The sequence below is a fragment of the Amblyomma americanum genome, chromosome 6, assembly GCF_052857255.1.
Source record: "Amblyomma americanum isolate KBUSLIRL-KWMA chromosome 6, ASM5285725v1, whole genome shotgun sequence".
Taxonomy (NCBI): Eukaryota; Metazoa; Arthropoda; class Arachnida; order Ixodida; family Ixodidae; genus Amblyomma; species Amblyomma americanum.
In genome coordinates, this window is record NC_135502.1 from 12,903,129 (window position 1) to 12,920,775 (window position 17,647).

General features: G+C 46.4%; 1 protein-coding gene across 2 annotated transcripts in view; it reads left to right on the forward strand.

Moving 5' to 3' along the window:
• LOC144094560 (uncharacterized) overlaps positions 1–17,647 on the forward strand; it is a 126,400-nt gene that overhangs the window by 14,444 nt on the left and 94,309 nt on the right. The window contains exon 2 of one of the 2 annotated variants that reach the window (XM_077628478.1): positions 6,345–6,449. The exons of the other annotated variant lie outside the window; for it this stretch is intronic. Coding sequence (XP_077484604.1) covers positions 6,345–6,449 — 105 coding nt within the window. The remainder of the gene's footprint in view (positions 1–6,344; positions 6,450–17,647) is intronic. 2 annotated transcript variants of the gene reach the window in all.

The following is a 17,647-nucleotide window of genomic DNA, read 5'->3' on the forward strand; positions in this document are numbered from 1 at the left end:
TGCCGAGTATGCTGCCCAGCTCGCTGACAATAACTGGGTAGATAGATGCAACAGCGCAGCAAGACAGATGTCGAGCTGCAACACTTGGCGGCTCTTTAGGAGTCTCATAGACCCTATACACAAACACGCTGGAAACCCAGAAACACCTCACTCGCGCGATACAAAATTTTCAAGGAAACACAGGGCACCTAGCGAACGTCTTATGCTCACAATACCTGAGTCAGGATCAATATCCGCGCGGGCAGGATTATTCGTATGCAGGCAGCGATAATCCGGAACTGGATCAGCTTTTCCAGCTTCACGACCTTCGCGCGGCTGTTGCCACAATGCGCAGGGGGACGGCGCCCGGGAGGGATAAGGTCACAGTCAAACTGTTGGCAAACCTCCCCGATCGGGCATACGAAACCCTAGCTGAATATATTAACACCATTTGGATCGGGGACACTTCATTGCCACACGATTGGAAGACATCATTGGTAACCTTTATCCCGAAGGCGGGGAAACCGGTAAACACAGACAACCTCCGGCCCATCATCCTCACTTCATGCGTAGGGAAACTGATGGAAACGATGGTCCCTGACCGCCTCTCGGAATATCTCGAGAACAAGAACACCTTCGCCGACACCATGATCGGCTTCCGACCTCGTAATTCAGCACACGACATACTTTTACAGCTTCATCGCGAGGTTCTCGAACCCATAGAACACCCACACAATGACAAGATAGTCCTAGCACTCGATCTGAAGGGTGCGTTTGACAATGTTAAGCACGGCGTCATATTAAAACATCTTAGCGAGACCAACTGCGGTCCTCGTACATTCAACGGCATCAAACATTTCTTAACAGACCGCTTGGCTTATATACGCATACAAGAGACCGATTACTACCCGTTTGAAATGGGAACGCGGGGCACACCACAAGGCGCTGTGTTGTCCCCGCTTCACTTTATTATTGCCATGATGCACATCCCGGCACAGCTGGCGGGTGTCGGCGGTGTTCAGCATGCACTGTACGCCGATGACATCACCATCTGGGCTACTACGGGAAACATAGGAGAGATAGAGAAACGCCTGCAAGCAGCGGCGAGCACAGTAGACCACTACGCTACGTACTGCGGCCTCCAGTGCTCCCCGCCCAAGTCTGAATTTGTGCATATTCGACATTCTCCGAAATGCAAAATCTCCGTTCAGCTTTCTCTCGCCAGCGGCCCCATCCTCGAAGCGCAGGAGCTGCTAATACTCTCTCTCTTCATTAATCAGCATTGCAAGGCGGACATGACCCTTGCCAAACTCCGCAATGTCGGCGACCAGGTGTGCCGAATGGTTCGCCGCGTTTCCAACATTGGAGGAGGGTAGCGAAGTAGGGATGCGGTGCGGCTCGCCCATGCCTTCGTGACTAGTCGAGTACTGTACTCGACTCCTTACTCCTTACCTCCGCTTACGGAAACATAACGAAGATTTCTTGGAGGTTGTACTCCGAAAAATTTTCAAGAGAGCCCTCGGCCTCCCGATCTCCACATCCAACGCGCGACTGCACGCGTTGGGGATGATGAACACCTATTGGGAACTTCGCGAGGCGTATGTCGTTAACGAATACACGCGTCTCGCTCAGACCGTGTCCGGTCGCCGCCTCTTGGACCAGTTACATATCAAACACGACCACCATACGATGAAACGGGTTCGAGTGCCCGAACTGTGGAGACACGCCTTCTACGTTCGACCCCTTCCGACTAAGATGAACAAGGAGGACCATAATGGCCAGCGCCAGGTGCGGGCGGATGCCCTGCACCGCCACTATGGCTCAAAGAAACACGTCTTCTGTGTCGACATTGCAGTCCCGTACCACTCCAGGGGGGATTCGTACACGGCTGCAGTCATACACGAGGGAAAACAGGTGGACGGCCTCTCGTTCAGAGCGCCTAGCTCAACTCATGCGGAGGAGGTAGCGATCGCCCTCGCAGCCTTCATCCTCACAGACTCTCGCGGAGCTTGTCGAAACTTTGAGTTCGGTTGGATCACTCCACTTGCTCACTAAATTCTTCACCACAGTACTCGCGACTGCGATCCAACTCATCCCTCAATCATGTGGGTCCCCGGCCACCAAGGCATGCCAGGTAACGAAGCCGCCCATGAGGCAGCCCGCACACTCACTTACCGGGCACCAGGCGTTCCTTGGGAGGACCTTAACCCAGACCACAGCCCTCTTCTATCTTTTAAAGACATTACTGACCGCTATCGAGCCGAACACCGGCGCTTCCCGGTTCCTATGAAGGGACCGGGTAAATCTGGCGAACGAACTCTCCTTAGGCTCTTTACAAACACCCTGCTGCGCCCGGTGGTTCTCAAGCACTTTGACACTTCTTTTGACGGCCTCTACTCATTTTGTGGGGAGGTGGTCGACACCTTTCACATGGTTAGGGCATGCAGGCAAAATCCTTCTCTCCACCGATTACTCCTTCCCCTACCCACGAGGACTGGGAGGCGGCTCTGCTCGGCTGCCAGGAACTATCGGCCGAACAGGCCTGGGTTCGGCGGACCTGCTCAGCGGTCAGGACCAACGGGGTCCCGGAATGAGAGACTCCGCCTTCTATTGTAAGGGTCGAAACCCACTAGAGGGCTCTCCCCGAGCACCTCTCTGTACATATAGATGAATAAATGCTTTTCACCACCACCACCATCCCTCGCTCGTGCTCTACACGCCCTCCTTTCAGCTTAAGCTGATCGGCTGGGCCTGGAGAGCGGGCCTTCGACATCAGTTTCCCGGAGAAGGGAGATCCATTTGCGTAAATTCATTGTTAATAATGTTTCTTCGATCATTCCTTGTCCGCGAACGCACGTACTCGTAATGCGCTCTTTCGTTATATTCGTGTGTGATAGTATTTGTGTGTGGTTGACTCGTCGCGTTAAGAAAATGTCTATAAATACGCTTGTGCCAACGGCAGCGTTCCTGTTCCTTTACAACCGCCTGACCGTGCTCGCCTGAAACGCATGACACCATTGGAAAGTAAATAAAATTAAAAACAAAATATGACAAACATAATAACCCTTCACCGCAGTTTTCAGCAGATGCTGCTACGCAGGTGGTGTCAGCCGAAAACTTTGCCTTTAACGTACCAAACATTGCATAATGTATAGAGGCACTAGGCGCAGTCAGCTAAAGTAGCGCAAATTCGTCTAATGCTCGCACGAAGCGCATCGTTTCGCAGCACGTCGAACAGTTAATCTCGCGCAAGATGTCACCACACTGCTACTCTGCATTAGTAGCCTTCAGTGGAGTGAAGGCCTGCTGTATTGTTTTCCTCTTAGTGGTCTTCGCAAACGTTCACGGGGCAGAACGAGCGAATGAACGATGACGAAGATGACGGTATCCAAAGTACAGCTCGAGAGTCCATCACAGATGGCCTCCTGAGAGGGTATCCTATCCTTATGCCTGTTTGAGTGCCTGCCGGAGTTTTGAGATTCGTGTTGGTGGAAAAATAGGTGGTACGGCTCGTTTGTATTATGCAGCTGAGTGATTTGAGGCTAGAGTATGTTCGTGTTTTTTTTTATTTCTCAGTAGTTTTCCCAAGCAATAACAAAAAAAAAAAACAACTGCGTCGACGGCCGAGTGGCAGCCAGAAGCGAAGTTGATCAGTTCGCGCTGCCGTCGGTTCAGATCCCGCTCGGAGTTGAAGATTCTTTCAGCCGCATCGGCTACAAGCGATGGCGATTAAAATTTTGTTATGTGTGCGGTAGCGGCTGGATTAGCTGCTGTGAGTACCAAATACTGGTACCGTCTGTGCCAAGAGTTGCCAGGCGGAGGGATTTGTTGCTTAAATACATCTTTTTAATCTTTTTAGAGTAAGTAGAACCGTTGTCCTCGCCTTTCGAAGCCTTTTGGTTTGTGGGAGTGTTGCAAGGGCGCGACTACAGGCCTGAGAAGCGAACCCTGCTTCATGTTTACTTTTGGCAAAGGCGGTACGTCTATGATACAGTGAGGACCATTCATGGCTGCAAGAAAACGGTGGTGCAACAAAAAGGTTACGGAATCCTTTTAACTTCACTACAACGAAATCTGACCACGTTACTGTCAGTGCTAAATGGACGTGACATGCCGCAAGTCACTATGCTTCTTTGTACTGTTGTTCTCTTGCACCGTTATTTCAGCCGTCATCAGGGATGCACAACCAGTACACTGCCGCGCAATGTCACTAGTGGACCATCGTGGCTTGGCATCGACAATGACGATCTATCGAAGCGCATCATCATTAACAAGGATGCGTTCACTGAATGACATGTCCGCTTCCATATTCCTCAAATTAACCGTGTCCTATATGTCAGCTGCGGCCACTTTACCCCCGCAGAGTTCCTATTCTCGTCCGCCAACCTGATTATTTGCCGCCCCCTGCTACGCTAACTAGCTCTGCTAATCCCTTCCGCTCCTCTAAAAGACCATCGGTCACCTTTTCTCTACCTTACGTACCATGATCATGTGCATTTCCTCTTCCTGATATCACCGTGTACATAATTAAATCGCGGTAGTTTGGTATCCCACTTTGCTATCTTCCACTTTGTTAACATCACCGCCTTCATTTTCATTTCTATAACTTGTGTAGACTCCTGTCTTCTGAAAGATCCAAACGATTTTGTAGTTATATGCTGTAAAATCTAGAGGGCGTTTCTGTGCCCAATGCGGGATAGCACCTTCCTCCAGAATTTCCTATTTTTCAGCGCCCTTCCACTCCTTGCGTTTTAACTCGCCTTTTTTTTTTTTGGTGTCAACTCGCTTTGTTTTATCGAGCGGTTGTTTTTCTCGCGTATTCCTCAGGCAATCCATTCTACTATATTCCGGCTGCCTATATAAGCGCGCGCTGTAAGCCTGCTGGCAGACTTCAGGGACTCGCAATCGATAGCTCTAAGCAAATAAAAAAATAAAAGCAAGCCAGGGAATCTATATTGCGGAGCGCAGCTTAGACCCCTGTCGGCTGCACTTTGCGATTTTCAGTGAAGCATGATATTGCGTAGCAAAACCTGAAAAGAACAACTTAGACCGTTTCTGCGAGAGTATTGCAGACATTCGCTCTCACGCACACCTTTAATAAGACGTGCACGCATCGGGCAATCTGTCGAATAATGTAGTTGTAACGGGAGCTGCTCGCAGAGGGCCAGCTGGCCCGGTAGAAATGCGTGGAAATAAGAAATACAGATGAAAAGCAAGTACGCATTTTCGATAAACCGGTAAATTTATTCGAGGTTCATTCATTCATTCAGCATCGCTCAGCCACGACGGTGCGCGTTCATGTTTAATGCACTGCACTTAATGGTATTCCTTTTCTTGATTGCTTTTCTTCTTTGCTTGTGTCTTCGTTAGACGCGAAAAGGGAGCCATTACAATGTATGCAGTGCTGATGACGACAGGAGCGCTATTAAACGCAAAAAGTCGCAGTAATCCACCGCTTTGTAAAGCGCACTGCCCTGTGAAAATCGCGTTATAGCCGTAACGTAGAGCAACAGCTTACTTAGCCGAAGCTGCCCAAAAGGGCGCTAGTTAGCGCCGGAAATGTACTGAGTGGTTTAAATATTAATTGGTGCGACCAATCTAGAAAATGAATTGACCAATGCCAGCTGCCGCGGTGTCTCAGTGGTTATGGTGTTCAGCTGCTGACCCGAAAGAGGCGGGTTCGATCCCGGCCGCGGCGGGCTAATTTCTCTGGAGGCGAAATCCTAGAGACCCGTGTGATGTGCGATATCAGAGCACGTTAAAGAACCCAGGTGGGCGAAATTTCCGGAGCGCTTCACTACGGCGTCCCTCATAACCTGAGTCGCTTTGTGGCGGTAACCCCCTCCACATAAACCATAAACAATTTCACCAAAGCCACGCCTATCGAAAAAGACAACAGAAAATTTTCTGTTTAGCGAAGCGTGGCCTTGTGGTAGAGCATTGGCCTCACATTCGGAAGGTGCTCGGTTCGATCCCCAGTGCCGCGGGGTACCCACCGGTTTTTTAATAGGTACAAGATTTCCCCCGGCCTGGTGCTCGGCTCTTCTAGGGTGAGATGCTTGGGAAAAGGGCCCTTGACCAAAATGTTGCCTTGACGGATAAGAGATAAGTTCCGTCGTCAAGCAACCCTTAATCCGCCTCGTGCGGTAGAAGTCCAACTTGTGTCCTCATTTTTTTTTCTGATGGCGCAGCATGCCGAACTCTCTTCGAAGACTGGGACTTCTTCTCATCTGCTGAACTCTCGTAGAGCGAGCTCATTTAAACCTCATCGAACTGGTGAAACCTGAAGATCAACTGAATCTCTCATCTGAATCATGAACCACCTTTCCAGGCTGAGTGTTCGAAACTGGTTTTGCCCCTCGTAGGGTGCAGCGGGGTTTGCGGAGCCTTTTCCAAGCACACACCCCTGAGGAAGCCGGGCGCCGAGCCGGGGGACGCTTGTACCCATTTTTACCGATGGGTAGCCTGCGGTGGGTTTCGAACCAACCACCTTCCGCAGCCGAGGCGGAAGAAGCCCCTAGACCACGACAGAAAATTTTCTTTTGTCACAACAGATTTTTCTGTAGCAATTTGGGACCTGACAACAGAAATTCTTGTGGTAACAACAGGATTTTCAGTAGTATAAAGCAGACTCCTGTCATAACGGCAGAGCCAGTTCTGTCGCAACAGCAGATAACATTGCAATGCAAGAAAAAAAAATGTGTCGTAATGACAGGCCGACAAAAAATTGTTCAATTTTGGGACCAGCTTTGTCGTATTTTTCGACAGGGACCGTTAGCCCCTTTACACTATAGCAGACCAACGTATAAATGGCAGCACTCAATCTAAAAAATTATTTCACCAAAGCCATCGTTAGCACCTTTACACTATAGCAGACCAACGTATAATTGGACCTACAAAAGCCGCTTCAGCAGAAATTTCGTGGCAGAGCCCACAAGTGCACAACTAGAATTTCAGAGGACACTGTGGACATGGGTATAACGCGACTCTGGCGTGGGGTGTATATAGTGCAACTTAAGAAAATATAAGAAGATTACGGAGCTATAATAAACAAATGCCGTCTACTCAGTCGTCTAAAGTAGGCGACAGCGCGAAATGCTTTGCAGGATCAGCAAAGCACATTCTTAGACTCGTAACAGACGCAGCTTATTGCTGCTTTCTTTGAATTGTTTTTCAGCAGGCTGTATATGCGTGCTTAGCGTGGCGTTCGTCACGTTTTTTTTTTTGCCGTTAGCGAAGCGTTCGGTTGCATTATCGAGTTTTTATGCGGTGGCAGGAAGCATCCGTGACCGACTGGTCTTGTGCTTTTTGTGCCCTATAGCACCGAACGCCCGTTGATTTGCAGATTTCGAAGCAGCTTGCTGTCCTTCGAACCGTCGAGCCCCGTCTACAGGTGTAGACCGATGAGCACGCGGACAATGTTTATAACAGGCATGAAGGATCACCTAGGTCGATGATTAATGTTCGAGGCCCTTTCCTCTGCACCAGTGCGAAGCCGACGCGTGTTGCCACCTGTGCTGTAACTACCAGCGCCCCTTAAAGGACCACGAGGTCTTGGAAATGCGACGACTTGCAATCTTTCCAGGGGCGAGGTCTCTGTAACGCCATTAATTATGTCCACCTAACCTTCAAGCGCACTTGCTGCGGCAACGGAATTCTGAATTGTGGGGTTTTAAGTTCCGAAGCGCCACATGGGGCGCCGTAGTGGAGGGTTTCGGACTAATTTAGGTTCCTGAACGTGAAGTGAGATCGCAAAACACACGGGCGTTCTTTTAATTCTCCTCCATTGAAACACGGCCGCCGATTGCAGAATCGGATCCATGGAATTGGGATCAGCAGCCAAAGCCAGTGAGGCACCACGGCGTGTTGGACCAGTTGAGGTTCATGTTTAGAAATACCAGCTAGAAACAGTTTTCATGCTTGCGGTGATGCCCAAGGGGTCTACGGAATCAATCGAACAGTCTACTGTGTTCGCGCCAGCGCGGCTTGGAATCCAACTGGAGGCACTTCGAAAAAAAAAAAAATTTAGGTATACGGCTACCTTTCGTACCGCAATTTGCGTCCCTTTCGTTTTCATTTTTGTCGTGATTTCGGTAATATGTTAGGCTGAGATTGGTAGGAATAGGAACAAAAGCATCCATACTCTAAAAAAAAGTTGTCCCCCGATTTACTTGGTTAAACTAAATGCGACTTAGGTGCGCCAGCAAATTTTGCATTGTTTAGATTTGTTTACCTTTGTTTAACTTTTTAATATGCTTGAAAATTATAGTTTCACCCAAATGTTCCTAGAGCCATCCTCGGCTTTCCTATTTCGATAAGCCGCCTGAGCCGCTCGTTGAGATTCGAGTCGCCGTTCCCTCCTTTCGGCGATCTCTGAAGCCACTTGTACACGCCTCTCGACTGCCCATGTTCCTCCGGCGTCTTCGTAATTCTTCTCTTCTTTGTCGCTCTTCATCTTTTTCCGCGTCCCGTTTGGCAAGGTCCTCGCCGCTTAGCTTCGGCATGTCGCCTCACTATGTCCAGTGGATCGGTTGACTCACGTTGGCGCTCTTGCTGTTCTTTTGTGTTGCTGTTCAGCTCGCCAGCGTCCGCTTCTAACTTATGCTCTCGCTATACCTTCCTCCTTACACGGTAACCACCTTCCGGTTGCTTTCCGTGAAAACCACCCACCGGTCGCGCCTTCTTACAGAAGAACCGAAAACTGAGTGAGTTGAATAAATTCTTGAAGAAGTTCTTGAAGAAGTTTTTTCTTCGTTGTTGTCCGTCGACACTGCGCTGTTTTTTACGCCTTCTTACATTTTCGCCGTACCCTCCTCCTTCTACGGTAGCCATCCTTGGGTTGGCGATTTATACGCTCTCGCCACGCCCTCCTCCTCCCATGGCAGCCAACTTCCGGATGTTTCCTGTGGTGACCACCATCCATTATCCACCAGCCATTATGCTCATTTCCTATCCTCTGGCGAATCATCTCAGAAGCAGGATAGAAATCATGAAATTGCTCAGTATATTGCCTCTCCAATTGGTAGTTCCATATTCTTGAATCCTTGCAGTGAACATGAAGTATTCACATTCCTTAGAAGCCTAGACAAATCCACTGCGGCAGGCGCAGATGAAATTAAGGCCGAGCCTATTACTGCTGTTGCCGATCTAATTAGCTTGCCCTTGCAGCATATATGTAACAACGCGTTAGTTCAAGGTATTTTTCCAGATGGTATGAAAATTGCCAGAGTGGTTGTTTTGCTCAAAGGTGGCCCTTATGACAATATAAACAACTACAGACCTATATCTGTACTCCCTTTGTTTTCTAAACTACTGGAATATTTGATCAAAATCAGACTGTGTAAGTTCTTTGACGACAGACAAATTTTTGTTAACGAACAGTTTGGATTTCGTGAGAAGAAGTCAACAGAAATGGCATTGCTTAGTATAAAGGAAAAATATTTTCTAATATGGATGACAAACAGTTCACAGTTGGACTTTTTTTAGATTTCAGGAAGGCATTTGATTCAGTTAAACATGACATTTTATTTTTTAAGCTGCCGTTTTATGGTATTCGAGGAGTTGCCTTAAATCTGATCCGTACTTATCTTTCCGGTAGCGTGCAGTATACATGTTTGAATAGTCACCAATCACAACCTGGCCAATTAATATACGGTGTTCCACAAGGGTCTATTTTGGGTCCAATATTTTTCATTCTTTATATCAATGATATAATAGCCATCCCTCGAACTCCCACAATAATTTTATATGCAGATGATACCAGTGTATTTTTTTCTGGCATGCGTCTTAGTAATATTCAGGCTGAGGCAAATGCATGGTTACAAGAATTGTCTTTATGGTTGAATATAAATAAACTAGAGTTAAATGTTAATAAAACAAAGCCTATTGTATTTAAGGCACGTAACAAGCCTGATAACAGTGAAATTAGGCTTACATTCAAAAATAGGTTAATTGAGCGTGTTTCTTCCTACAAATTTTTAGGCATAATCTTTGAAGAACACTTGAGTTGGACCCTGTATATTGATAAGATTCATGCCAGCATGTCAAGGTCATTATGTGTATTGCATAAACTTCGAGACCTTGTTCAGAAATGGCTGAAGTGGCAATTATATTATACCCTAATTCAATCACATCTTCATTATTGTTTACTTGTTTGGGGATCTGCAACGAAAACTAACCTCACGAGGCTGATAACATTACAGAAGAAAGCAATACGATACGTAGAAAACCTTGCATACAATGATCATACAGGTTTGTACTTCTCTAAGCATTCTATTCTAAATGTCAATGAATTATTTGAGTTGAAACTGCTTTCTTATGTGTTTAACGATTTCAAACATCATCCCACTAAATATGTTCAATTAAACTCTAGTAGTGACGTGCCTTATAAACTAAGACACGTCAGTTACAGAGTACCATTTGTAAGGACTAACTATGGAACCGAAATGCTTTCATATTTAATTCCCAGTCTTCTAAATAAACATACACAGGCCATAGAAATTATTCAGAAATCTGTTTCTCAAAAGTCTTTCAATAGAAATGCTAAAGCTTACCTCCTTTCTCGTCCGAATAATTAAAGGGTTGTTCACGCAGAAATTCTTGATGTCCTTGTTTTCCGTCAACTCTGTGAATTTTCATGTTTTTCTTATTGTGATGTGCCTTGTAAATATTTACTTTATAATTATGTAATTGCAAGAGCATGCAGCTTCCTCCTAGTTTTACCTTGTATAATTATGTTTTTTTTCTTTTGCCGCTTGTCCTGAGCATTGTTTCGGGTGCTTGGGCCCCGTCAGGCAGAGTGCATCTGCCTTTTGCCCCTGTATGCGAGACCTTGTTGTCTGAAATAAAGATCTATCTCTATATCTATCTATCCGCTAACGCCTTCCTACGCTCTCGACGTTATACCCTCCTCCTTTCACGGTTAACACCTTCCGGACAGTTCCCTTGATCACCATTCTCCAGTTGCGCCTCCTTGAGCTCTCGGCACACCCTCATCCTTCCACGGTAACCATCCTCCGGCTAGAGATTTGTCCGCAGTACTTTTTGTCCTTCGACGCTAACCACTCTCCGAATGGTTCTCATGGCGACGCACCCACCGGCTACGCCACCGACTACTACGACATACTACTGCTACTACTAATACTACGATGATGACGCGAAACGCAGGAACGGGCGCTTAACAGCTCTCGCTGTAAAACACTATATTTTGCAATCCAAGTAGTTTATGGTAATCCGTCGTAATGCTTTAGTTCAGCGCTTCATGACGTCTTGTCTGCCAGGCGCCAAAAGGAAAAGTTATCGGCCAAACAGAACCGGCCTTGGACTGTTCCGAAAAATCCAACAAAAAAGTGGGGCGTTTATCTGTTTGACTTTAGCGCTTCTCATCTTCCCAACCTCGAACTCCACCATTCCCCTCAGGCGAGAAATGGCATTGTGAGGGTAGCCTAAAGCAAAGTTGGAAGCGTACAGGAACACATTCTTACTAAGCCGCGGCCAAAGAAAGACGTGGTTGAATGTGCAGGTTTTTCCACGAGAAAGCGCATTTATATTTTGGTGAGCTTTTAAACAGTAAAGAGCGTGCAGTGTGTGACCTACTCTGCACTCCATAGGCAAGCACTGTGATCAACATCCGGCACCGGCTACACAGAAATTCTGTGTTGTAAACAATGGCACAAAAAACAAACAGAAATGGAACAGCAGGATTTTCAGAAACATGCAAATGGCATCCCAGAGAGCGCTGCGCCGTCTCGCGGTAATCGGTACGCTGCGCTCTCGCCATTATCTCGCCAGGTTTAGGCGCCGTCCTGCGCTGTGTGCGTGCAATGTGGTGCAGTAAAGAAGCAGAAGCGTGGCTGCTGCTCATGTATTGTTGATGGTGATGGGGGTCACCATGTTTCAGAGCCGTAGTAAGGGGGCTATCGTCTGAAATTATGCCGTGTGTACAGCACAGTTTTGTTCGGTATCTTTGCAGCTTGCAGAATGGACACTGCGCTGCGAAATGTGCGAAATCTGCGGTAATGGATAGTTATTTCATTCTCTTTACGCGTAGAAACTGGAAGCCGTACTGTGCTTCCCGGTTATGGGGCTCTTTTCTAAGTATAGCGCTCTCAGGATGTATGTTCCTGAATGAAGAAATGACATGAGTTCAAAGTTCACAAGTAGCGCGTCTCAGCTGAGATTCTTTACACGAACGCGTTCGAGTGAAAGTGAGAAAAAACTACATGTGTTCCAGTTTGGTTCACAATGGTTATTTTGCTGTGATAGTGTAGAACACATACCGAAGAGCACTTAAAACGAAGAATGAAAGTAGCAGCGCTGTGAGAGCGCGTTTAAATAAAGGTCGAAACGCGAGGGAGGGGGAGGGGGGGTGCGCTATGATATACTCCTACATTACAATGCCACTTAAAATAGAAAAAAAATGGCTCCTCTCTAGTACCATGGTTTGCGTACAGCGTAATAGCTTTCATATCTGCCAGCTTTCTTACCAGTGAGCTTTAGGTAACTGAAGTGATTTATTTATTTGCATATTTATTTTCTTTCCTTCCCGACCATGAGACAATACAGAGAGGATGGGCATATCAGATCGGCGGCGATTTTCTTTACTAACTGTGAACAATATTTTGTTCGTGTTTTGACAAGTGGTAATTGGGATCCAGGCAGCGCGTCAGTCATGTCGAGTGCTTAGATCTTTGAGTGTACAGCTTTGGCCAAAAGTGCCCAGGCTGCAGGGTCGGCCGTAGAGCCTGCACTGAGGCATTTACGACGTACCTGTAGAAGTACACAACCTCAGAATCTTTCGAGGATGAGCAGGACTTATCTCATCACCCCCTCAGGACACTGATAGCTTCGCAGGCGTTTTAAAGGCAACGTACACCTCTTAAAAGCAGATCCGGTTTCCCGAAGACTATTGAGCGACGCAGTGTACCTACCAGTTTTTCGATGACACACTTGCGCACTTCGTTCAAAAGACCCGTCTCCCTTAGCCAAAGCAGGGACAAGAAAAGATAACTCAAAATACTCGCGCTTCTGTAGCCCTGCTTTTACTATGCAGGGTGCTTTCGGGAAGACTGAGTAATTTTCAAAAATATGCTTTCTGAGGTAAAAATTTGGCTTTTGCGACATAGTATTACCAGTGTTGACGGACACCAGAAAACCGCAGAATTATCTTAACTAAGGTGGTGAACTAGTTTCAATTACCTTTTTAATTATTAGAGTGAGGCGCACGTGGTTGCAGTTACAAATTTGTAGCCGGCTGTTAGTGATGGGCTTATTATGTTTTTTTAAATATCGAAAACGCTATTACACTCGCTGCTGTAGCTCAGCAAATTTTGGCCACTTATCGCGCAGCTCGAAAATAGCGCGCCTGGTCGGCGAGCGCTGAGCTATGCCTATAAAGTCGCGTCACTTGGTGGCGCATGTCCCACTTGACATCTCTGTCACGCCCGCCCGTGTCGCACGAGAAGCGATGAGCACCGATGCGCGGGCGGTACCGGAAAAGCCGTGTGGTTTTCTGGTGTCTGCGAACACTGGTAATACCATGCCGCAAAAGCCATGTTTTTACTTCAGAAAGCCTGCTTTTGAAAACTACTTAAATCCTTCCCGGAAGCATTCTCTATACACTGAATACGGAGCGCTTCATGACTGTATAAAGCCCCGAACTTTAAAAATATATCAAGTACCGCTTTTCACACGCTTTGAGTTCCGATTGTACAGATGAGATTGAAAAGTTCGCCGAGTGCGGAGGGCATCTCTCTCAATTAAATAACTGACTTGCGAACGGAGGGAAGATAAATATATCTCGGGACGACGAGCAAATGCACACCGTCGGCAATAGTGCGGAGAGCCGCCCATGGTGTTAACTCAGACAACGGAGGGGCCATCCAGCCTTTCCTGCGGACTCTTCCCTCTCCCGCTCATGATCGTCCGCCTAACCCAGCGACACCAATCAATGCGCAGCTACTGTCATCTACCAAGTTTCGCAGTTTTAATGCTGCCGGCTAAATTTTTGTTTATTTTTTGGACGGCGATCGAACTGCCCATTCTCGCGTGCAATGCAATGTGGAATGCTTAACGAAAATCGAACTCTAACCCGGCCCTGCTTATCCCCCTGGGGCACCCACTTTTTCGCGCAGTCTTCTGCGTTCGCTTAACTGCATACATTGTGCGTCACTTTATCTTTCATTTCAGTGTAATGGTATTGCAATTTGTGTGTCCGCCATTTGACTGGTTTCTGGCTTGTTCCTCCATAGGCGCGCTTCGCTCTCCTGTATTCGGAGCCAATCTGTCCATTTCGATCTGTTCGTTTCTTTTTTTGGGAATTCTGTCAATACGAACAGGTTTTTAACGATGGTGCGAGCAGCGATTTGCCTCAGGCGAACGATAGAGCGAGCTAAAGACAATCGATAGCATGAGAGGAACGCACCGGGCCGGCTTTGTTAATGAGCTTGATAACTGTTCTATTGATCGGGAATGGCGAGATAATTAGATAGAACCCAGTCACGCAATCATTCGGTTTCATTTATTTCACTGTGAAAGTTTTAAATGAAGAAGGAACACGAGTTGTGAGGCGTCAGCCGTGTGTTCATGGAAGTGCTGAATAATTCACATGATGATTTGACTCTTCAGATTATAAACTTCATACTGTCCACTTTGAATGTGCAGTGCTAAGTCTGCATATATTTAGGGCAGTTCGTTTTGACCTGAACCTCCATTTTTCTTATCACCTAACTGCTCTGTGACGAAGGCATATAAAGGTCCGCTAAAACGCGATTGATAAGCAAAAACGCCTTTCTTAAATGCGTTCTTCTAGTAGGCCTTTTTGCGGAGCTAGTTTGTCCATTCTGACGTAAGCAAAAGCAGGGCGAATGAAGGTGCCCGAAGGCGAAACGAAGAAGGGACAGGGAAGAGCGCAGAACTGACAATTAATTCTTATTGAGCGAAGAGCGCACAGTATATGGGAAGGCAGTGGCAGAGGTAATCAGATGCTGTCAACGTCCTGCGATGTAATGAGCCATAAAAACGATAAAAAACATAACGTGGTGATCAAGCTAAAATATCGTGAAATATCAAAAGGGGTCGAAAAATAATAATAATGTGCACTGGATGACTATATAACAGTTAATGTCACATGGTGTAAGGAGCCATAGAATCGATACAAGACATCTATTACAAGGTGACAAGGGTAAAACCGATAGAATCTGACAAAATGAAAGGTAGAAAAAATATACACCGAATGAATGTGACAACGTGTAGCTAAAAAAATGCAGTAACCTTACCAATAAACACGATAAAACAGTGACACTCATTGAATCAAGCACACACAGTCAACATCTTAAATTTAACACTCTTGTTGTAAAAAGGCGGGTTCGCTCCCATACAATGATTCTGATGCGTCACTGACACACCCTAAGCCCTTTCTTTCTTTATAAAGAAGGCTTCCTTCAAATTAAGTGAAACGGAGCACGTTATGGGAATTCCAGTTACCTTAAATTCTTTTCAGAAAGTCTTTTCCAGTTTCAGTTTTGCCAGTTTAACCCTGAGGCTTGAATTCACTTGCAGGTAAAATGGAGCATTCGTAACGTTGCCTCCGAAAGTATTCACGCTCGTCAAATGTGCGAATTATACACATCTCTGCTGGAAAAAATAACACAGATCATAAGAGCGGTGTAAGCGAAATTTTGTAGCAAAAAAGACACGCTGAGGGCGCGGCGTTGCTCATATTAACGAAAAAAAATACAATGCACCTTCTTATTCTAAATCACCTGTCGAAGTATACGAGAAAATTCAGTTTTTTCCGTTGCTTTAACTGCCTTGGACAATACGAAAAAGCCAAGCGAATTTTTTCGCAGATGGTAAAAGTTTTGCTGTGTTGATAAACAGTTCACGTGTGTTTAACAAATGAGATGTGTGCTCTCACGACGAAAACAGACTCTGCAGAGTGACAACAGAAAGCGCGCACGACCTATCGGCGCAAAGAAGCGTTGCCATACGCACCTGCCACATCCGAAGCCGGTTAGCTCTTACCTTTTAGCTGCGATGCATGCTGACGTATGTTAAATAAGTTATTTTGCGCAGTTTTCCTCTCCACGGTTGAGCCACTTCGGGCGCGCAATTTTTTCTTGAAGCCTAATAAGTTAGCGTACACGGAAAAGAATGAAAAGGGCGCGGAAAACAGCCAAATTTGACTTCTACGCAGATACAAAGACTTCACAATCCATAAAAAGTTTCTGCGAACTCGTACTGACGTCAGCTTTTCCGTGCGTTCAAATTACTTATCGGAGCGCTTTCGGGCGAAACATTTCTGGCAGAAACTAAAGTCGAAGCCCAGAAAAAGCCGCTGAGTGAGCAGTCTGTGAGGAAATTAATTACAGACAGAGTCAGATTCCACCTCGAACCGGCATAAAAACTAAACCAGACATTGACGGGCGGAATTCTGGACGTCGTATTTGCACCACGCTAACCGCTAATTGCAGAAAAAGTGTACCGACAAGAGGATAAAAGCGCGCTTCTCCGCAGAGCTCACGACGCCAGGAAAGTATCGCCTTACGCGTTGGCGCTTCGTGCCAAGTAAATTCCTAGTATCGCGATGTTCGTTGACGTAACCTCCTCGGGTTTGACATTAGTGCGTACGCCCACCGTTATCCTCAGCGCGTGCTTGGAAACTGAAAATTCAGATGAGGCATATTTAAGGACACGGTTCTTGGAGTAAGACTCACAGAGAGGCAAACATTAGTAGTTCCAAGAATGAAATTTTTCTCTGTGTGGCGACGAAGGCCGACGATATAACCGCTGTAGGATCCCCTTATACAGGAAGCCATAGAAAGTATACAGAACAGAGTACATGGTACTTTCTGGAATGTTATAGGAAACACTAGAGCCACGGCGAGAATACAGCTCTCGGCGAATTATGCTGGCGGTATTTTAGAGTTTGAGTTTCGGTTTTGTGGTCCGAACGCGTTGAAGGCACAATCCGGTTAAAGCGAGGGCCCTTTCTTCCTTCATAATGCACTGAATTCACGTGAAGAGAAGCTTGCGGTCCAGTGGAGTGTCATAAGCGGTCACCGGCTGAGAAAATCCAATGAACACAAATTCACAAATTGCAGAGCTTATTGCTCCAGCCAGAGGAACGTTTGGCGTAAGTCCGTTCGGCATGACCCGTCATACGTAACATCTGATTTGCTAGACTGTCGGCGTGTATATTTATGGCTTGTTAAAGTTCACTTCGCACGTTTGGTTTTCGTGTCTAACTGACTTGTAGTAGAGTATCTGACTGTGTTTAACAGGTTGTAGCCATCGAAGATAACCCATTTCAGCGGACTTGTCACAAACGTCCAACCACAACACCTCCCGTAACTAACTGCCTTGAACTTCCCACCTCCGTTAGCTAAACCACAGCGCAGTGTACCCAAACGTGAGTAAAATATAAATCTTATGAAAACTGGAAATTAGCCAAAAAATCTGGACAGGGGGCCTGTTATAATAGTTGCTTTTTATGGACGAGTCATGCATGAAGTCATCGCAGACAGAACATACGTCATAGAGGCTATTTGGGAAGCGTCCGAAAGAAGGCTCCTAATTCAATAGGTCAGATTTTTCTTTTTGATTCTAAAACAATACATATTTTAAGTGCACACGAGAGAAAAATTTAGGAAAAGCAGAACTTTGGAAT